We start from the raw sequence: 24,164 nt of genomic DNA, 5'->3' as shown, positions 1-24,164 counted from the left end.
ATTTTATTGGGAGATAAAATAATTGGCTTATGATTAAGAAAAAACCAAGTAAGACTCCTAGATGATCCACATATTGCACCTAAAAGCAAGAACTTTAAAATAGTGATGATTAATAATTTCCAAGAAATAGAAGGGAAAAGGGACAAAATATTTTAAATGATGTGGAATTTCACCATGGGTTTGGATCCTACAAAAATATAAATGTTAGAACTGAAAAACACGTTGAATAGACAGTGGAAAAGCCTCTTTGTAGTTGTTGTGAGGCAGAAGTCTAAGATGCCACCTAAGATTTCCACTCTCTCTTCCATAAGCCTGCATGATTCTGAGGACTATGAAATGATGAAATTTTCTCCCCTTACTAAATTATGTTATATCCAGATGACTTTACAAAAGAGAAGCTAAGAGGACACCTGGGTTGCTCAGTGGTTGAGCAATGATGGCCTTTGGCTCAGTGTGTGATCCTGGAGTTCCAGGATCCAGAGGAGCCTGCTTCTCTTTCTGCCTATGTCTCTGCCTCTCTGTGTCTCTCATGAATAAATAAAATCTTAAAAAAAAAAAAAAAGAAAGAAAGAAAGAAAGAAAGAAAGAAAGAAAGAAAGAAAGAGAAGCTAAATGTCACCTAACTAGGTGAGCCTTAAAAGGTATTTCATTTTTTTCTGAAATTAGAGATTCAAAGCATGTGGCCTACTAGTGATTATCTGCTACCAGCCTTGAAGACAGAGGGAGCCCTGCAGTAAAGAATGGGAGTGGCCTTTAAGAGCTAAAATTGGTCTTTGGCTGACAGGTAGGTTCCTTGCTAGGAAACACAGATCTCATTTTTTTACAGCCCAAAGCAACTGAATGGCCAAATAACCCCAATGAACTTGGAAGATTCTTCCCCAGAGCCTCCAGAAAAAAGCACAATGCAGCCAACTCCCTGACTTCAGCATGTGACACTCAACAGAGGACCCAGTCATGGTGTCTGGGCTCATGACCTTAGAACTGTGAAATACAGGGATCCCTGGGTGGCGCAGCGGTTTAGCGCCTGCCTTTGGCCCAGGGCGCGATCCTGGAGACCCGGGATCGAATCCCATGTCGGGCTCCCAGTGCATGGAGCCTGCTTCTCCCTCTGCCTATGTCTCTGCCTCTCTCTCTCTCTCTCTGTGTGACTATTATAAATAAATAAAATTAAAAATAAAAAGAACTGTGAAATACATAAAATTATTTAAAGACACTAATCCTGTGGTAATTTGTTAGGTAGCAATAGTAAACTAATATGTGGTTACCCACCCCCCTTCAAAAAAGAGGAGAGTAAATGAGAAACAACAGCTGAGAATTTTCAAATAGATACACAAAAATCTACAGACTAAAGATGTCCTGTGAAAACCAAGAAAAATAAATGTAATGAAAATCCAATCTAGGCCTATCAAAGTAAAACTGCTGAAAACTAAGAACAAAGAGAAAAATCTTAAGAGCCACCAAGCAGTAAGAGATGTAAGGCAATCAAATGGCGTCTTTTACATGCCGGGGTGGCAGGGTTGAGGGTGGATAGGTCACTGTCAATATAGAATTCCAGGCCCACTGACATAGTTTTTTCCAAAAATGAAGGTGAAATATGGTTCTTCAGGAAAATAGAAAATAATGTCATATGAAAACATAGAAATGCAAGGAAATGAAGAAATCTAAGTGTGTATTGCCTTTAAAAAACAATAATAGTACATGTCATTTAAAATACATGAAGAGGGATCCCTGGGTGGCGCAGTGGTTTGGCGCCTGCCTTTGGCCCAGGGCACGATCCTGGGGACCCGGGATCGAATCCCACATCAGGCTCCCAGTGCATGGAGCCTGCTTCTCCCTCTGCCTGTGTCTCTGCCTCTCTCTCTCTCTCTCTCTCTCTCTCTCTCTCTGTGACTATCATAAATAAATAAAAATTTAAAAAATTAAAAAAAATAAAAAATAAAATAAATAAAAAAAATAAAATACATGAAGAAATACAACATATGGTAAAAACAACACAAAGGTGAGGAGTACATGAAATTAAAATATTTTAAGGATGTGTCAATGGAAGGAGACCTTGAAGCCTGGCTTCTTACAATCCTTAATGTGTTATGTGAGATTAATATCCCCTTCCACAGATAATTAGAGTGAGTCTCCTATTGTAATAGGGCAACCTCTGGAAAATCACCATGATCCTATGATTTTATATGAAGTCTCTATCAGCTGGAAATGGATTAGTCTCAATGACAAAATCATGAAGAAAAGCCCAAGATTTCTTTGTTATCTATATTAAGGAAATTGGAAGATCTCTGGTAGCACAGATAGGAAAAATGCATGTGGGTCTCAATGAGGCAAAACTCCCCAGGAATATTATCAATACAAAGAACAGATAGCAATTTTCAGCTTTCAAAAAGCTCTAATTTTCTATAGAAACTATTTTTTCTAATTTTCTATAGAAACTAAGAGTAGAGAGTTTCTAAGAGTAGAAACTTAGAAATCTTCAGAGATACAATATTTTCTACCACTCAAACTTTCACATTAAGTGTAATTGAAGAGCATCCATTTCTGATCCCTTTGACTCTGATGTTTTAAATATAAACATTTAATTAGAATTATTTCAGAGCAAAAAAATTCTTTTAACTAGGCTCTACCTTCGGGGTGAAGCTCAACACAGGGCATGAACTCACAATCCTGAGATAGAGACCTGAGCTTGATTAAGAGTGGGACTGTTAACCTACTGAGCCACCCAGCTGCCTCTTAATCAGAATTGTTTCCAAGTTGACATATTTTCATTGAAAAAAATATTTTGGTGCCACTTAAAAGGAAGAAGCTAGGAGTGCTAGGGTGGCTCAGTCGGTTAAGTGTCTGCCTTCGGTTCAGCTCATGATCCCAGGATCCTGGGATGGAACCCAGTGTTGGAGCCCTCTGTCGGATTCACTGCTCAGGAGAGATTCTGCTTCTCCCTCTCCCTCTACTATTCCCTTCCCCCTGCTTGGGCTCTCTTGCTCTCCCTGTCAAATAAATAAAATCCTTAAAATTAAAAAAAAAAAAAAAAGGAAGATGCTGAAGTTATAGTGCTTTATTTAGCCAAAAGCAGATTAAGACATAAGAAAATTAACATGAAGTCAAATAAGAGTAGTCAACTGTATCTGACAAAATAAGAAAATTTGTCTGGAGTTGGTAAAAGGGAAATAAAGAATTCTGAAGGTTATGGCCAACATATGAGCAAATATGGGAATTTTAAACTGAGTCCTCATAGATACAAACGACAAAAGACAAAGAGGGGTAAGTCATTCAATTGTAAGTCATTTGTATTGCTGTTTTCTATGTGTAGTGTCATGTCACCTGCACATTGTGAAAATTTTACTTCCTCCTTAACAATTTGGGTGACTTTTATTTCTTTTCCTTGTCTGATTGCTGTGGCTGAACTTCCAGTACTATGCTGAATACAAGTGGTGGAAGTGGATATCTTTGTCTTGTTCTTGATCTTAGGGGGAAAGCTTTCAGTTTTCCCCTTTGAATATGATGCTAGCTGTGGGTTTTTCATATATGGCCTTTATTATGTTGAGCTATGTTCACTTTAAATCTACTTTGTTGAGGGTTTTTTTTTTTTATCATGAATGGACATTGTACTCTGTCAAATGTTTTTCTCCATCTATTGAGATGATCATATGGTTTTTAACCTTTCTCTTATTGATGTGATGTATCACATTGAAGTGTGAATACTGAATCACCTTTGCAACCCAGCAATAAATCCCAGTTGATTGTAGTGAATGATTTTTGTAATGTTTTGTTGTGTTTGATTTACCAATATTTTGTTCAGGATTTTTGCTTCTGTGTTCATCAGAGATAATAGCCTATTGGACTGACTCACTCTCTGTCTCTCTCTTTCTCTCTCTCGGTAGTATTTTTATCTGGTTTTGGTATCAGGGTAATAGTTGTACACATAGAACGAATCTGGAAGATTTCCTTCCTCTTGTTTTTCAGAAAAGTTTGCGAAGAATGGGCATTCACCCTTCTGTAAATTAGTAGAATTCACTGATGGAGTCATCTGGTCCTGGTCTTTTGTTTCTTGGAAGTTTCTTTTTTTTTCCTAGTTTTTATTTAAGTTGCAGTTAGTTAACATACAGTGTAATATTTGTTTCAGGTGTAGAATTTAGTGATTCAATACTTACATACAATGCCCAGTGCTGATTACAAGTGCCTTTCTTATCCCCATCACCTACCCAACCCATCCCCCTGCCCACCTCTCCTCTGGTAACCATCAGTTTGTTCTCCATATAATTACTGATTAGATTGTATTACCAGTAATTGGTCTGTTCTAACTTTGTATTTTTTCCTGACAAGGTTTTGAGAGGTGATATGTTTCTATGAATTTATCCATTTCTTCAAGGTTATCCAATTTGTTGGCCTATAATTTTTATAATATTCTCTTATAACCCTTTGTGGTGTAAAATTTCTTACAATTTCTATGATGTTAGTTGTTATTTCTTTTGTTTCATTTCTGATTTTGAGTCTTCTTTTTTTTTGATGACTCTGGATAAAGGTTTATCAATTTTCTTGATCTTTTCAAAAAACTAGTTTCATTGATCTGTTCTGTGGTTTCTTTAATCTCTATTTTATTTATTTCTAATCTTTATAATTTCCTTTCTTCTACTGACTTTGGGTTTTATTCTTTTTCTAGCTCCTTTAGGTGTAAGGTTAGGTTGTTTACTTGGGATTTTTCTTGCTTCTTGAAGTAGGCCTGTGTTGCTATGATCTTCCCTCTTACAACAGTTTTTACTGCATACCAAAGATTTTGGACCATTGTGTTTTCATTTTCATTTGCCTCCATGTAATTTTTTATTTCCTCTTTGATTTCTTGGTTGACTCATTCATTGTTCAGTAGCATATTATTTAATCATCATGTATTTGTATTCTTTCCAGATTTTTTCTTGTAATTGATTTCTAGTTTTACACTGTTGTAGTCAGAAAAGATGCATGGTATGACTTAGGTCTTTTTGAATTTGTCGAGATTGTTTTGTGGCCTAATACATGTTCTATTCTAGAGAATGTTCCAGGATGAAAAGAATGTATATTCTGCTGTTTTATAATGGAATGTTCTGAATATATCTGTTCGGTCTATCTGTTCCAATGTGTCATTTTAGCCCGTGTCCTTTGTTAATTTTTTGTCAGGTCTATCCATTGATTTAAGTGGATGTTAAAGCCCCCTAATATTATTGTATTACTATTGATTTCTGCTTTATTATGTCTGTTAATAGTTGCTTTATGTATTTGGGTTCTCACATGTTGAATGCATAAATATTCGCAATTTTTTATGTTCTTGTTGGATTGTTTTATCATTATGTAGTGTCCTTCTTTGTTCCTTGCTATAGTCTTAAAGTATATTTTAAAGTATATTTTTTCTGATATAAACTCTTCCTATCCTAGCTTTCTTTTTGCTCCATTTGCATGACAAATGTTTTCCTATCTCTTCACTTTCAATCTGCATGTGTCTCTGAGGTGAGTCTCTTGTAGGCTACATATTGATGGGTCTTGCTTTCTTAATTCAGTCACCCTATGTCTTTCAATTGGCATTTAGTCTTCCTACAGGTAAAGCAATTATTGATAGGTGTGCCTTTTGTTACTTACTGCCATTTTGTTATCTTTTTTTTAAATAGTTGTTTTTGCAGTTCTCCATTCCTTTCTTCTCTTGCTCTCTTTCTTCTGTGGTTTTTTGGCTATCTTTAGTGATATCCTTTAATTCCTGTCTCTTTTGTTTAGTTTTTTTATTTGTTTGATTAGGTTCATATATAACATCCTATATATATACTCATCAATATTAAGTTGATGGCTAAGTTTGACCTGTTCTAAAAGCATCACATTTGTTTTTCCCCTCCCCCATTTTATGTATATGATACCATATTTTATACCCTTTTATTTGTGAATCCCTTGACTGATTGTTATAGATCTAAGTGGTATTTCACTGCTTTTGTGCTTTAATCTCCATCCTGGTTTTATAAGTGACTAATCTAATACTTTTATTATGTTTTTATTTACCAATGAGTTTTTTCCTTTCATAATTTTCTTACTTACTGAGGCATGTTTTAATGTAGAAGAATTTTTTTCCACTGCCAATTCCCATAAGCCCTTAGTATCATGGCCACATAAGACAAATACTCTTTTTCTGTTCCTTTTTTTTTTTTTTTTTTTTTACTTTATGAGGAAAAAAGCTTTTATAGGGAGCTAGGAGTAAAATGTAAACAGCATCTACAATTTGAACATCTTATTAGAGAGAGAGAATAATAGTGAAATAATAATTACCTTGTGATAATTAAATGTTTTGGATTGTGTACAGCCTGCAAAGCAAGGAGAAAAATATGCAATATTATCTCTTCCACAGACAGCAGAATAAAATGAAGATGAGCATTTACAATGAGAATTGCAAGGAGCTGTCAGGTTTCCCAAGTGTCCTGTTCTGTAAAAAAAAAAAAAAAAAAAAAAAAAAAAGAATTAATGTAATTATACCACAGTATTATACTTATAATGTATATATCAGGATATCAACGAAATCCATAAAAATATGATTATTGAAATAATTTCTTTTACAGGTATATTAAGGACTAACTCGATATGTACAATGAACATATACAATCTGAAATTTTTTGATATATGTATACACTTGTGAAATCATCACCACCCATCACCACAATCATGTTAACAAATGATCATCACCTCCAAAATTTCATTGTGCCCCTTTGTAATACCTCTGCCCCTGCTCCCAGCATCTGCTGGTTTCTGTCATAATTCATTAATATGAATTTTAAAGCATTTTATGAAATGGAATCATACAGTATGTACACTGTCTGTCTGGCTTCTTTCATATAGTTATTCTTTATATGATCTTTGTATGGTGATATGTCTCGATGTCTCAGTAAATACTAAGGTGGAGGAATCATACAGTAGGTGTTCATATAACTTTTTGAGAAACTGCCACTTTTCCAATTTGGTTGTGTTATTTTATATTTCCACCAGCAGTGTATAAGGGTTTCAGTCACTTTCAACATTCCTCATCAACACTTAGTATAATGAGTCTTTTTAAATTTAGACATTCTTACAAGGATATAGTAGTTCATATTATGGTTTTTAATATTACCTTCCCTGATGAATAAAGATGTTGGCCATCTTTCCATATGCTTGTTTCTCATCTGTATATATTTGGTTAAATATCTGTTCAAACCTTTTGCCTGCTCTTATTATTTTCTTTTATTAAGCATTTAAATTTCTTTATATATTCTAGAAGCAAGTCCTTCATCAGATTTATGATTTTCTTTTGTTTTAGATTTATGACTTTCAAATATCTTCTCACAATCTCTGGCTTGTTTTTTTCATTCCCTTTAACAGAGACTTTCAAAGAGCAGAAATACTTTACTTTGATGTAGACCAATTAATCAATATATTTCTTTATGGATCATGTATTTGGTACCATATTTAAGAAAACTCAGCTGAACCCAAGTTCACAAAACATTTTCCTATATTCTTGATATTTTATATTTTATATTCAATCTACAATCCATTTTAACTATTTAATGTACTAAATGATATAGACCAAAGTTCATATGTTAACATATAGATATCTAATTGTTCCATCATAGTTTGTTAAAATGACATATGTTCTCTACTAAATTGTATATGCATCCTGTCAAAAATCAATTATCCATTTATATATAGGCCTATTTCTGGACTTTCTATTCTTTACACTGATATATTTGTCTGTATTTACAAAAAATACTATTTTCCTTATTATATTAGCTAAAACTCTTGAAATCAAATTGTGTTGGCCCTCCACTTCTACTCATCAGAATTGCTTTTTTTTTTTTTCTAGGTCCTTTGTATATCATATGAGTTTAAGTTACTTATATAATATCTAAAAGAGAAAGCCTGTTGGGATTTTTTACTGTGATCACATTGAATACATACATCAATTTGAGGAGGATTAACTTCTTAATATATTGAGTCTTCCAACTCATAAACATGGGATATCTCTCTAAAAATTTAGGCTTTTAACTTAGCTCAGGAATATTTTTTAGTAATTGTGAATTGGACTATCATATCTGATGTTTATCATTAAGTATTTCTGCTTCTTGATACTACTACTAATGGCGTTTTTATGTATTATCAATTTCCAGTTATTGGTAGGTAGTATATAAAAACACCATAAATTCTTGTATAATGATCTTTTCTTCTACAGTATTTCTTTTTGCCTAATACTGTTAGAACTGGGGGGGGTTTTTTGACACTAATTTCTGCTTATTTCTAGGTTGTCTGTAGAAATACTCTGAATTCTTGCATATTGACCTTGTGTCCTACAAACTTGCTAAGCTCATTTTTTCAGTTATAGTGGGTTTTAGATTTTCCATATAGACAATTGTGTCACCTTCAAATAAATACAATTTTACTTCCAATTTTCTTATTGGGATGACTTTTCTTTCGCTTACAGTATTACAACGGTTAGAATATCCACAATAGTGTTAATATAGAAGTGCTGAAAGTAGATATTCTTATTATACTCCTGGTCATTCAATGTTTCACCATTGTCTTTGCTCAGGCTGCTGTAGCAAAACATCATAGATTGAATTAAACAACAAACGTTTATTTCCCACAGTGTCTGTGTGAGCTCTCTTCCCAGATTGCAGACCATCACCTTCTCTGTGTATCCCCACATGGCAAATTGAGGGAAGTCTTTGGTTTATTCCCCTCTCTTACAAGGACACTAATCTCCATCATTATGGGGAGGTTGGTCTACCTTCATGACCTTATCTACACCTAATGATCTCCTTAATCCTAATCCTACCACAGTGGAGACTAAGACTTCAACATACTATTTTGGTAGGAGGGGAAACATATTCATTCCATAATAATCACTAAGTATAGTGTTAACTATATTTTTCATAGTTCCCTTCCATTCCTAGTTTCCTACTTTATCAGGAATAGATGTTGTACTTTATCATGGGCCTTTTTGGCATCTATTATGATAATGGGCTTTTTTAGTTTATTAATATGGTGGATTATACCAACTGATTTTCAAATATTAAAGCAACCTTGCATTCTTTTTCTTTTTATAATTTTATTTATTTGACAGAGAGAAAGCGAAAAAGAAAGTACAAACAGGGGAAGTGGCAGGCAGAGGGAGAGGGAGGAGCAGGCTCCCCGCAGAGCAAGGAGCCCAATGCAGAACTCAATCCCATGACCTGAGCCAAAGGCAGACACTTAAGTGACTGAGCCACCCAGGCGGCCACCTTGCATTCCTTTCATAAGTATTGCTTGATCATAATTTATTTTAATATGGAGGAGGTTTCAATTTGCCAGAATTTTAAGAGTTCTTGTATTTATGTTCATGAGAGAAATAGGTTTATAGTTCTCTTTTCTTATAATGTCTTTGTCCAGGTTTGATGTAAAGATAATGCCAGTTTCATAGAATAAGTTGGAAAGTATGTACTCCCTTTTAATTTTCTAGAAATTGTGCAAAATCAGATATTGTTTAAATATTTGGTTTAGTTCTTCAGTAAAACCATTTGGGCCTGGAACTTTCTTTGTCAGAAACTGTTTAAGTACAAATTTGATTTATTTATTAGAGACATATTATTTTTTTCTTAAATGAGTTTGTGTCTTTTGAGGGATTTCCCTATTTCATGGAAGCTGTCAGATTTATGGGCATAAAATTGTTCATAATATTACCTTACTATCTCTTTAATACTGGTGGAATCTATAAAAATATCACATCAGATCTCTAACTCTTGATATCAGTAGTTTTCTCTATCTAGAGGTTGAACAATTTTATCAATCTCCTCAAAATGTGACCTGATTATAATTCTTCCATGTTTTTTCATCTCAATTTCATTAATTTCTATTCTAATTTCTGTTGTTTCCATCCTTTTACTTACTTTGGGATCATTATACTTTGATGTTTCTAGTTTTTTAAGGTAGAAGCAAGTGTCATTGGATTGATACTTTTTTCTTTTCTGATATTAGGCAATATACATTTTCTCCTAAGTACTGTCTTAGCAACACTCCATAAATTTTGTTACATGTATTTTCATTTTCATTCACTTCAAAATACTTTACAATTTTTCTTTTGAAAAAATTATTTGAACACAAGTTATTTAAAAGTTTGTTATTCAGTTTCCAAATATTTGGGACTTTTCCAGAAATCTTTTTTTATTCATGTAGTTCTAATTTAATTTGATCATGGTCAGAAAATTCCATTATATGATTTAGTCATTTAAATTTATTGATACTTGCTTTACAGAATATGGTTTACTTTGGGTTTCCAGTGCTTTTAAAAAGAAATGTATTCTTCTTTGACAGGTAAAATTTCTACAAATGTCAATCATGTCAAGTTGGCTGTGTTATTCAAATCTTTTGTATGATCACTGAGTTTTTTTGGCCTACTTCTATTATTAAGAAAATCAAAATATCTGATCACATTCAGGAATTTCTATATTTCTACTTGCAGCTTTTGCTTCACATACTTTAAAGCTCATTCATGAGGTTCACAAAGATTAAGACTTGCTTGAATTCTTAATGAATTGACCATTCTAGCATAACATAATCACCTTTTTTATTCCTAATAGTATTTGCTCTCAAATCTACTTGGTATAATATCATACTCCAGCTTTCTTTAGATTTCTGTTAATGTGATACATCTTTCCCCATCCTTTTACATATAATCTACTTGTGTCTATAGTTGAAGACATTTCTTTTATACAACATTGATAGCTGGGTCTTGCTTTTTTTAAAAAATCAAATTATACAATCTCTGCCTTTCAATTGAAATATTACAACATTTACATTTTATGTGATTACTATAATAGGTTTGAATCTATCCTTTCTGTTTTTCTCTTTTTATCCCTTCTTTGTTCTCTTTTTTTTTTGCCTAATTTGAGATTAAACAAATGTTTTTGTAAAATTCTATTTTAATTCATGTGTCAGTTGGGCTTATTAATAACTGTGACTGTTATTTTAGTGGTGCTTCAAAGTTTATATTATACATATTTAACTTAACACAATCTACCAATGTGTGATATAATGGCTCTTCAAGTAAATCCATATTATATATTTATCTGTTTTAAACAATTATTTTTAAAGGGATTTAAATAAGAAAAAAATACCTAGATAATTACCATTTCCTTTGGTCTTCTTTGCTTTTTGTAGTTCTTATCTGGTATCATTTTATTTCAGCCAGAAAGACTTTTAGACATTTCATGAGGTATAAGTCTATTGTTCAAATATTATTTACATTTTTAATGTGTAAAATTATTTCTCCATTTTTTTTATTTTTTCATTTTTTATAGACATTCTGACTTGGTACAAAATGTTGTTAATTTTTTTCTTTCAATACTTCTAAAATATTTTCCTACTGTCCTCTTATCTGCATTGTTTCTGATATAAACTATACTCTTAGTCTTATCTTTGGTCATTTGTATATAAAGTATCACCCCACACACACTACTTTTAAGATTTTTTTCTTTACACTTGAGAGATTTATTATGTAGTATGGTGTAATTTTCTTCATGTTTCTTGTTCTGAGGGTTTGCTAGGTTTCCTAGGTCTGTAGGTTTACAGTTTACATGAAGTTTTTAAAATTTTTACATTTCTTCAAATATTTTTCTTTCTCCAAGGCCTCTCCTCTGGAGATTCCAACTATATATATATGGTCAGCCACCTGAAGTTGTCCAACATATTGATGTTTTGTTTTGTTAATTTTCTTGTCTCTGTATTTTCCATTGGATGTTTATTGTTATCGATTTCAAGTTTATTTAATCTTCTGCAAATGTCTGTCATTAATCTCATACGTAGTATTTTTCTCAAACTTCATGGCTTTCATTTCTATATGCTCAATTTGGGTTTTTAAAAATAGCTTTTACTTAACTTTCTGAACATATGGAATACTTATATAATAACTATTAACTCTGGCAATATTAGCATCTACTTGCAGCTTTTGCTTCACACATTCTAAAGCTCATTCATGAGGTTTACAAACATTAAGACTGATCAATTGATTTAGCTTCTTACTCTGAGTTGTATTTTTCTGCTTCTTAAAACATTTTACTGGATATTGAACTTTATAAGTTTCAATCTTGGATGTAGAATATTTTTTTTTAATTTTTTATTTATTTATTCATGAGAAACAGAGAGACAGAGACACAAGCAGAGGAGAAGCCGGTTCCATGCAGGGATCCCAACATGGGACTCGATCCCAGGATCATCCCTGGGCCAAAGGCGGTGCTAAACCGCTGAGCCACCCAGGCTGCCTGAATGTCAAATATTTTTGTATTTTCATGAGTATTTTTAAGCTTTATTCTGTAATGCAGCTAATTTACTTGGAACACTCTAATCTTTTTTAGTTTGATAGCCATATTTGATAGGAAGGGCCAGAGTTTAGAATTAATCATTAACCACTGTTGAGACAAGATCCCTCTGTATACTTTATGTACTGTGATTTTTGAGGTTTCATAGTTTGACGAGAATGGAAATTATTCCCAATCCTGTGTGAATGGTGTATACTATAATTCTAATTCTCTTGATGGATTTAGACTCAATAACTTTCTTCACACATATCCTAGTTACTACTTTGCTGAATACTTGAGGTCTTCTGTATATTTGTCCTCTAGTACACAATCTTGTGAATTCTAGCTGTATTGGTCTCTCAGAACTCTCAGCTCCATTCCCTCAACTCAGAGAACCAGCCAGAATCTGTTTCATTCCCATTCCCTGTGCTTTGATCTTAAAACTGTGGAAGCAGTAAGCTGGAGGAACTGCAGGCTCACCTTGAATGCTTCTCTCATGTACCACTGCCCTTCACTGACTGATTCCAATGTCTTGAAAGCCACCATTTCTATTTTTGTTGAATTTTTGGTTGTTTTGGTAGGAAAGGAAATCTGCTATTCCATCTTGGCTGGAAGTGAAAGCCCAGAACAATTTCCAAATATAAATTTAGAATGAAGCCAAAGGGTCTTATTTTATATTACTAATCATTTGGAAAAGTACCTATAGTTCAAAATCATTTTAGATTATTATATTCTGATTTATAAACTATATATTTGAGCAACTTTAGGTTTACAGAATAATTGAACATAAAGAGAGTTACCATATACCTCTTCTCCCTCTACACACAGTTTCAGCTATTATTAGTAAATTCCTTAGTGTGATATATTTTTTACGATTGATCTTATCATATCAGTTATTACATCAGTATTCCATATGTTCAAAAGGTTAAGCAGAAGATATTTCTAAAAATTCAAATCAAATATGCAATGTTGCCAATAATTTTGCCTTATCCAGAATGTCATATAGATGGAATCATACAATATATAACCTGCAAAATGGCTTCTTTCGTTTAGCAATATATTCATTTAAGCTTCCTCCACATCTTTTTGTGGCTTGATGGCTGATTTCTTTTTATCACTAATAATAGTCTATGTATGGTATACTACAGTTTACCTATACACCTACTGAAGGGTGTGTTGAGTGGTTCAAATTTTAGCCATTATGAATGAAGGTGCTGTCAACATTCACTGACAGGTTTTGTTATTCAGTTCATTTGATTAAATACCTAAAACCACAATTGCTGAATTGCATGGCAAAACTATGTTTAGCTATATAAGAAACTGCCAAAATGTCCAAGTGACTTACCATTTTATATTACTAATTGCCGCAAATGTCTTTGTTACTCCACATACTCACTAGCATTTGGTTTTGTCAGGTTTTTGGATTTCAGACATTTCAATAAATGTTCTGTGGTATCTCATTGTTGTTTTAAGTTGCTGCTCCTTGATGGCCTATAATACTGAACATATTTTCATATGCTTATCAGTATCTGTACAGCTTCCTTAGTGAGGTGTCTGTTTAGACCTTTTGGCCATTTTAATTGGGCTGTTTCTCTATAAATTGATGACTTTTAAGAGTTCTTCAAATATTTTGGATATATACTGTACCAAATATGTATTTTTCTCATGCTCACTTTGGCAGCATATAAACTAAAATATGAATTTTTCTCCCAATTTGGGCATTGACTTTTAATTCTATGAACAGTGTCTTTCACAGAGAAAGGTTTTAATTTTAATAACATTTAACATGTCATTTTTTTTTTTTTTGCACCTGAAATGTCATCACAAAGCCAAGGTTACCTGAATTTTATCCTATGTTATCTTTCCGAAGTTTTTTAGTTTTGTGTTTTATATTCAAGTCTATATCCATTTTTAGTTCATTTTGATTTAATTTTCGTGAAGGCTGAAAGTCTGTTCTGTCTGTAGATTTTTTTCTTTTCTTTCTTTTGTTTTGTTTTTTCATGTGCATATTCATTTTTCTAGCACCATTTCTTGAAAAGACTATCTTGGTTGCAGTCCAAGATGGTGACATAGGTGCCTCCAGAACTCATCTCCTCCCAAGGACACACCAAATCTACAGCCACACAGAGAAATTCCCTCTGAAAGAAATCCAAAAACTAGCTGAGTAAATCCTACACATTGGGCAAATGAGAAAATACCATCACCCACACTGAAATAGATAGGAAAGCTTGAAACACAATTTTACCATAAACCATACCCTAGGCACAGTGCCTAATAATCAGGAAGGACCTCCCAACTAACAACTTCTCCCTAAGGAGTAAAGAGTATGGACACCACATCTAGTGTGCCAACTTTTAAGACTCACACCTGAGTGTTGGGTGCCCAAAAACACTTAGCTCAAAAAACCAACAGGCTTGTATCCAAAAACAGGACTGTAGTAAAGAAGAAACATTTAATGGGCTCTGCAGATTCACCATGGCTATCCTCCCAAGGCTCAACACAGAAAGAGAAGGCAAAACATGTCCATCTGTATCTTTGCCTGAAAGAGGCTATTTGCATACTTTAAAAATCACTACCTGAGGGTCAGACTTCTAATTTAATACATATCCAGGAACTCATCACAATCCTCCCAGGGAAAGAGCCCCTTGATGGTCTGACTCATAACCAACAGGGCTTGCAGAGTTGCATAGTACTGAAACAAACAAAGAAATGGTTCTAAATCAGCTATTCCCACAGGGCTCAGTGCAGAGGGAGCAGGACCTACCAACATTTACAGAACATTGCGTCCATAACAGGAGAATACATATTCTTCTCAAGTACATAGGGAACATTTTCCAGAATAGATCATATAGAAGTCTACAAAATAAGTCTTATTACATGTAAGAAGACTGGAATCATATCAAGCATCTTTTTCAACAATAGTATGGAACTAGAAATCAATGTCAACAAGAAAACTAGAAAATTCACAAATACGTGGAGATTTAAAAACATGCTACTGAACAACCAATAAATCAAAGAAGAAATCATAAAAGAGATTTTAAAAATACTTTGAGATAAATAAGGTGGATATTGAACATACCAAAATCTATGGGATGCAGCAAAGGAAATTCTGAGAGAAGTTCACAGTGATAGATGCCTACATTATGAAAAAGGAAAGATCTCAACTAAATAACCTAACTTTACACTTCAAGGAACTAGGAAAACAACAAACTAAGCCCAAAGTTAATAGGAGGAAGGAAATAACAAAGATCAGAAGAGAAATAAATGAAATAAAGACTAATAAAACAATAGAAAAGATCAATGAAACCAAGAGCTGTTTTTGTTTTGTTCTGTTTTTTTAAGATTTATTAATTCCTGAGAGACAGAGAGAGAGAGAGAGAGAGAGAGAGAGAGGCACAGGCAGAGGGAGAAGTAGGCTCCTTGCAGAGAGTCAGATTCAGGACTCGATCCCAGATCCCGGGATCACACCCTGAGCCAAAGGCAGATGCTCAACCACTGAGCCACCCAGGAATCCCAAGAGCTGTTTTTTTTTTTTTTTTTTTTTTTTTTTAAGATAAATGAAATAGACAAACTTTCAGCTAAACTTGCCAAGAAAAGAAAAAACAAGAGTCAAACAAATGAATTATGAATGGAAGAGGAGACATCACAAATGACACAACACAAATACAAATCATAAAACATGACTATAAACAATTACATGCCAATGAGTTGTTCTTTCTTGCTTTCATCTTTTCCTCTTTTTTTTTTTTTTGTTTTTGTTTTTTTGTTTTTTGTTTGCTTCCTCTGGGTTTATTTTATGACATTCCATTTTCTCTCATCTGTTAGCATAGCAATTATACTTTTTATTATTTTTTACAGATTTATTCACTTGAGACAGAGAGGGAGAGAATGTGCATGCACAGGGGAGAGGAGCTGTGCAGAGGAAGAGAGAGAACCTCCAAGCAGACTGTCTGCCAAACACAGAGCCCGACAGGAGGCTCAATCCTAGGATTCCGAGATCATGACCTAAGCCAAAGTCAAGAGTCAGACACTCAGTCGACTGAGCTACCCAGGTGTCACAGCAATTATATTTCTTAAAAATGTTTTAGGGGACACCTGGGTGGCTCAGTGGTTGAGCATCTTCCTTTGGCTCAGGGCATGATCCCAGTTCAAGGATTGAGTCCCACTTCGGGCTCCTTGCATGGAAACTGCTTCTCTCTCTGCCTGTGTCTCTGCTTCTCTCTGTGCCTCTCAGTAATAAATAAATAAAATATACTTTTTTAATGTTTTAAGTTTCCCTAGAATTCCCAGAATACAAGCAGGTTAAGTCTGCTTTCAAATAACACTATACCACATCATGGGTAGTGCAGGTACCTCAGAAGAGAGAATTTTCAATTTCTCTCTCATCTTTTATAAGGTTTCTGTTATCCATTTCACTATACAGCAACTATAAACATTTAACATCTTATCACCATTATTATTTTGAACACAAGTTCTCTATTACACCAACTAAAAATAAAAAATGAATAATTATACCTTCATTTATTCATTCTCTGGTGTTCTTTTTTCTTTATATAACTCAAATTTCTAACTCATGTAATTTTTCTTTTTTCTGAAGAACTTTCTTAAACATTTCTTGCAAAGCAGGTTTACAATCCCCATATATTTTTGTTTATCTCAGAGTATCTTTATTTCTACTTCAGTTTTGAAAGACAGTTTGATTGCATACAGCATTCTAGGTTAATGATTTTTTTCAGTCCTTTAAATATTTCATTCCACACTCTTCTTGTTTGTATGGTTTGTAAGATAAGTCTGCAATAAATAATCTTCAATCCTCTACCAGTGAGGTTCTTTCTTCTGGCTTCTTTCAGGATTTTGTCATTATTTTCTGATTCTATAGGTTGAATATGCTATGCCTAGTTGTAATTTGGGGGTATTTCTCTTTCTTGGTGTTCTCAGAGCTTCCTGGATCTGTAGTTTGGTGCTTGCAAATTTTAGAAAATTCTGTCATTATTACTCACTTCTATTCTCTCTTCTTCTACTTCTAGTGTTTATGTCATATATTTGTTATACCTTTATAATTACGGCACAGTTCTTGCATATTATATTCCAGGCCGGGTTTTTGTTTGTTTGTTTTATTTTGTTTTTTTGTTTTTTCCCTCTTTTTCTCTGTATTTTTCAGTTTGAGAAGTTTCTGCTGATCTATCTTCACAGTCACTGATGCTTTCCTCGGTTCTCTCTAGTCTACTGATGGGCCCATAAAGGGATTCTTCATCTCTCTTAAAGAGTTTTTGCTCCCTTAAACTTACTTTTTTGTTTGTTTTTTCTTAGAATTTTTCTCTTACTTACATTTACCTATTTTTGCTTTCATGTTGTCTACTTTTTTTCCATTGGAGCCCTTAGCGTATTAATCATAGCTATTTTTATATTCCTAGTCGGATCATTCCCAAACCTCTGCTATATCTAAGTTTGGTTCTAATGCTTTCTGTGTTTTTCAGTCCGCATATTTTCTTGCCCTTAGAATACCCTGTACTTTGTGGTTGAAAATCAGACAGTATATATCAGGTTTTAAAAAAAGAGGTAAATAGGCTTTTATGTATGAGGTTTTTATGTTTATCTGTCTAGGAGTTAGGCTGTGTTTAAAGATTGTTGTAGCTATAGGCGACAAAGGCCTCAGTTTCCCATGGTATCCTCATTCCGTCTTCCCAGTTATCTTTGGGTTTCCCTAGAATCTTTTTACTAAATAGAGTGTGCCTTGCAGCTCTCTCAGTTGTGCTTCACTGTTATAAAACTAAATACCTATTGATGTGGTGGTAAAATATTGTTGAGGGAAAGCACTCTAAAATCATATGATTAAATCTTAGATTTTGTGTCTCTTCCACCCCAGTGGGCCTGATCTCTAAGCTGTCAACTTCAGAAGTTTCTTAGCCTTTTTTATCCCTCCCTATGTGAGAAAGGAAAGTTAGAAAAGAAATGACTTGTCTGATTATCTTCCTTTTTAAAGTTAGATGGGAAAATTCTGGAAAGTAGTTTCCTACAGGATAGGCTTTTGTTACAGACAGCAGACTTCTCTTGGGCATATTTCAAATGGTTATTTTCCCTCTCCTGCCCAAAACACAGGACAATTTTTTCCCCTGCTTCCACTCTGAAAACCTAGTAGAGCACCTGGATGTAAACGACATAAAAGTGTGTGGAGTCCTACAACTGGGTCGCCAGGAGATTTCAACTCTCAAGTTATCCCATGTTCCACCTCCAGTAATTAATCAAGTACTGTTTAATACTCAGTTCCAATGGCTTCTGCTCCCAGTAAACAATTCTATCTATTTGCCTATCTCTCCATTTAGGGGGACAGCACTTTGCCTGCTCTGCCTCTGCTCTTAATTTTTTGTTGTTGTTCAACTCTTTTCTTATTGTGAGGATAGGAGTGATGACTTACAAGCTCTTACATATTGGAGTAGAAACCATAAGTCCTACTGTTCTTTATTGTAACTATAAGTCCTACTGTTCTTTATTGTTTTTCACAATACTTAATAATATAAAAACAATCTTAGTATGCAGACCATATAAACACAGGAAACATAGATAGATATGTACCTAAAGTATATATACATACTTACTTTTCTACTTTGAGCTGATATTTTACCACTCTATTTAAATTGTATAAGTCTTATAAACACAGAGGTCCTGTATATAGATATAGATATAGATATAGATCTTTGAAAAACTATACCAATGTTATATTTCTTTGCTTTCAATAGTTACTTATATTTTAAACTTAAGATGAAAAATTAGTCTACTTACTAGTATATTTATTACTTCTTTTACTCTTCCTCTATCCTTCAAGTTTTCCTCTAGGATTGTTTTGCTTCAGACTTAAAAAATACTTAATAATTTCTTTTAGTGCTAATAATAAATTATTAGTTATCCTTCACCTGAGAATATCTTTACTTCATTTATATTCTTAAAGGATATTTTCACTGGATAATAACTTATGAGTCATCAGTTTGTTTTGTTTCATTTTTGTCTTTCAGAATTGTAAAGATATTGTTTTACTCTCTTCTGAACACATGCTTTCTGAAGAGAAATTCACAGTCATTTGTGTTATTGCTCATATCAAAATTGTTTTAACATTCTTACTTGATAATGATGATATCTGGATCCCCCAAGGTCTGTTCTATTATTTGTTTTGTCTCACAATTTTTGGTATTATCTTTTTTTTAGAGTGTTGGGTCTTTCTGCTGCTGGGTAAAGTGCTGGATGACCAAATTCATCTAATTAGTGGCCAAATTAACTCCTGGCTAGGTTACAGTATGTTTGGAATGCCCTCCAACGTCTTAGCCTTACGTCTTAGCCTTAAAGAGATATCAGTTGAGAATACCTAGTGTCCATCATGGTTCCTCTCTTCACTGTATCCTAAACTCACTCTTATCTACAGAGTATCACAATAGTGCTAGAATTTTCCTCTACTTTTTTTAAGATTTCTGCTTGATTTCAGCCTCTTACAAATGTATTCAGCCTCAACAAATGTATTGAGTGAAAACCCAAGAGCGTTGTCTCATTTGTCTCTCTCTCTCTTCTGATATCCTGCTCGACCCTGTTTTCAACTCTAGGTTGACACATCAGTCACAAATGTATGCTGATTTCTTGTCATCTAAGTAGGTGATTTTTGTCCAGACCTTTGCCCAAATTCTCAGCTTCTTGGCTAGTATTGAGAATTAGCAAATATCTTTAAAAGTATCCAACTGCAGAAAGATACTTCTTAAGGGTCTGCCTCATTCCAGAATTTTGGCCTTTGAATTCCTATTTGCCTAAACAATCCTCTGATGCCTTTAGACAGGTCTTTAAACTTGACTCAGTATTTTTATAGTTGATCTCAGTGGGCCTATAGACCTGCCACAAGCTACTCCATTGAAGATAGAACTGAAAATCTTATTCCCCTTACTTATTTTACTTGCTCAGTCCTAAGGTTTTCTATTTGAATTCTGTTCCCCTGTATTAAATATCAATCTCTGCCAAGTTCTTTGAATTTTTGCATGGTTACCTTAAAGGAGACATTACTAATACCATACTTTCAGATGTACTTCATTTCTATTCTTTGATGTCTATAAAAAGGCAGACATACCAATTCAGGAACACAAGGTAAGGCTTTGTATAGATAGTATTGTCTCCTAGTTGTTAGCCACTTTAATACAGAATATTATTTCTAGGTTCTGAACCATTTCAGTGCTTTTTTTTATTAGTACTTTATGAATACATAAGCAACCATATCACAAGCTAACATCATGATATTTCTGCCGTTATTATGAAAGGTGAAAGTATGCTTTATATTTCTTTTACATGTTGAATAATTCCAAGAATGGTATAAACATATTGGGTTACTAGATAAATAATTATTAACTGAGAAATACATTGTTTGTTTAAATGTAAAAATCAAATATACAAAATAATATTTACCCGTCATAATCTTCATTGATCCCAGCAAGTGGTACTGGATCACAGTGTACAAAAATTACAAACCCAAAGAATATAAGTGATATAACAGATGTAACCATTACAAATCTCATAAGGGCTTTACAAGACATGTGTAACATGGAAGCAATGATACCTCCCAGAAGTTGGCCAAGTGCACCTCCTAGAAGTAAAACAAATCCTAAAAGAAAGGAGGAGGAGGAGAAGAAAACAGTTAAAAAAAATAGTCAGCTAAAGATAGTACAGAAAATTCATATGTTGATGCAATCCCTCTGCTCTAAACAACATAGATTTAAATTAAAAGACAATGAAAATTTAAAGGCATGATAAATACCTCAATGAACCTGAACCTTAAAAGAGGTACTAATTTGGGAATAGGGTTGAAGCTAGAGGCCTAATGGAATGATGGAGAAATTTTGCTCCTTTGTGGTAATGGCATCTAAGATAAACCCAGAACTTAATCCATGCAAAACAGAAGACAAGAACTGTCTTATTCAGAACTATTATTGGATAGCTGCCTGGATTTATAGTTTATAGCAAGAGACATGCCCATGTCTCCATGGCATGGCCCATGATAAGAGTTCAGAAACAGATTCATTACAAAGAATTAAACTAAGCCACCCACTGGTTCTGTGAATGGGTGTACAATATTAGAAATCTCACAACAAAGTGGGATTTCAGAATAGTCATTATGAGAAATAGTTTTCTTTTCAATCAAGCATAAAGGGTTAGATAGAGGCAAGCAGGAGGAGTAAGAGGAGGATGTGGAGGAAAAAGAAATATAATTGGAAAATATTCAATCATATGAAGGTAGCACAGTGAATGCATATATCAATGTAATCTCCTTTGCTCTAAACATAAAGTGGTAGATTTACATAGTAAAATAGCAAAAGAAATATAAGGCAAAAAAAAAGAGTCCTATTAACAGATTAAATTGATATCATTGAGAGTCTATGGGAGACTTGTAAATACTAATTTTAGGATGCTCAAAAAGATAAATGACAGTATAACTTCCATAAAAATGAAAAATAAATAAAAAGTCAAAGGAATTAAATAAGAGCAGATGAACAAAAAACAGTAAATCTAGACATTTAAAAATATAATTGTTAAAATAAAAATGGAAGTCCCAGACCAGAGACATTTGAAAAGCTTATAAATTGGATAAGAACATCATTATTCATCCCCTATGTAATAAAAGAGAGAGAGAGAGAGAGAGAAACAAAAGAGAATAACCAAAACAAGTAGTTAAAAGACAATGAATATAGTGGAGAATATGGTAAACATGACTCAGTTGAACAAGGTCAAATTCCAAAGTAATAAGCCATGGTGATAATATGCACCCTTGAAAAGATTTGGTGAAAATGTCATTTTACTTCTGTGATCTTCCTTCTAAAATCCATAACCAGGGGCAGCCCTGGTGGCTCAGCAGTTTAGCCCTGCCTTCAGCCCAGGGCCTGATCCTGGACACCCAGATCCAGTCCCACATCGGGCTCCCTGCAGGGAGCCTACTTCTCCCTCTGCCTCTCTCTCTCTCTCTCTCTCTCTGTCTCTCGTGAATAAATAAATAAAATCTTTTAAAAAAAATCCATAACCAGGGCGCCTGGAAATTTTAAAAAATAAATAAAACCCATAACCACTGTCTAATCACAGGGTGGGGAAAAATCAGGCAATTCCCAAAAAAGGAACATTCTAAAAAATACCGGACCAGCATTCCTCAAACCAGCCAATGTCATAAAAAACAATGGAAGACTTAGAAGCTGTCAAGCCCAATAGAATTCTAAGTGACATGACAACTAAAGATAATGTATCCTGAGTGAGATCCTCGAATAGAAAAAAGGACATTTTGTAAAAGCTAAGGAAATAAAAATATTGACTTTACTTAGTATTATATTGGTTCATTAATTATAACAAAACTACTATACTAATGTAAGATGTTAATAAAAGGGGAGACCATGACTCAATGGTTGAGCATCTGTCTTCGGCTCAGGGCATGATCCTGGATCATGGGTTGGGAGATCCAGCCCAACATTGGGCTCCCTGCAAGGAGTTTGCTTCTCCCTCTGCCTGTGTCTCTGTCTCTGAATCTCTCATGAATAAATAAATAAAATCTTGAAAGAAAGCAAGGAGTTTGCTTCTCCCTCTGCCTGTGTCTCTGTCTCTGAATCTCTCATGAATAAATAAATAAAATCTTAGAAAGAAAGAAAGAAAGAAAGAAAGAAGAAAGAAAGAAAGAAAGAAAGAAAGAAAGAAAGAAAGAAAGAAGAAAGCAAGCTATGGAAACTAATACTCAATGTGAACAGTTATCTAAAAAGAGAAACAAAACCATATATTTAGAAACTAAAAGCTTTTCTCAATAAATATGGCTTAAATGAAAATATGATAGTTATAATTTAAAAATACTTAGAACAGAAAAATAATGAAAATTATACCTAAGTGGATGAGGTGCTACTAAGGACAATCTGTAAATAATTATACAACCATGATAAGGTTATTAGAATTAAGTGAGTCAATATTTAAACATAGAAAAGTATCTGGCCACAAAGCAAATATATGAGTATTTGATAAAAGGTAGACATTTACAAACAAATTCTTTAGAAAGCAAAAAAGTACAAATAAATAGAGTGGAGGCAGTATTTATCAAGAAAATTGTAGGAATTGGAACTGAGTCAGCAGACTTCAGAGAAGTAAGCCTGTGGGTAAGGAAATCAAGAAGTAAACCACATTTTACCCTAGAGTCTCAGAAATTAAGGGCAATGAGCTACCACTAAAAAGAAGGGGGATAAAGGTAAAAACAAGGGGAATGGATGGCAGTCTATATAAAATGTTAGCTCCAAGTCCTATCTCCATCTCTACGCCATATAACTGACCCAGGAAAAGACCTTTGGTTTATTCAACTTGAACCAAACAACTATCAGATTTGGGGAAACCAAGCACATTTGTGAGCAGAAAACTGAGAACGTAACTCAGCTAAGAAAATATTGGCTGTCAGGCCAATTGCACTGGGCAATAAGAAAATCCAGATGCAGAGATTTCAACAACTAAATGGCCAGCTCTTTGAAGCCTCTCCCAAAAGGAAACTAAACAGTTGAAAAATCAACCAATGCACAGAACCTCCAATCAACTTTTTACGTAAAGATTTCACTGGTATATAGAAAAGTACACAAATCACAATTGTACATACTTATGAGTTTTCAAAGAGAATGTTCCTATGAAACCACAACCCATATAGAAAATCCAACATTGCCAGAAGATTAGAGGTTCTTTCATGCACTTAGAGGATTTTATAAAATATGGATCGTAAAGTCTAAGTACATTAAAGCTTCTTTTATTTGGTATGATCTTTGAAAAATTCACCCACATTTTTATATATGACAATAGATGATACCTTCTCATTGCTAAATAGCATTCTAG

At 33.7% G+C, this 24,164-nt stretch overlaps 1 protein-coding gene across 1 annotated transcript in view; it reads right to left on the bottom strand.

Moving 5' to 3' along the window:
• The window catches only part of SLCO6A1 (solute carrier organic anion transporter family member 6A1), a 95,301-nt gene that overhangs the window by 25,073 nt on the left and 46,064 nt on the right, over nucleotides 1-24,164 (bottom strand). Inside the window, 2 exon segments of the mRNA XM_025437768.3 lie at nucleotides 6,280-6,433; nucleotides 20,739-20,934. Of these exon segments, the coding sequence (XP_025293553.3) occupies nucleotides 6,280-6,433; nucleotides 20,739-20,934 (350 nt within the window).

This window comes from Canis lupus, chromosome 3 (genome assembly GCF_003254725.2).
Source record: "Canis lupus dingo isolate Sandy chromosome 3, ASM325472v2, whole genome shotgun sequence".
Taxonomy (NCBI): domain Eukaryota; kingdom Metazoa; phylum Chordata; class Mammalia; order Carnivora; family Canidae; genus Canis; species Canis lupus.
This window is presented reverse-complemented; position numbering and strand designations above follow the sequence as displayed.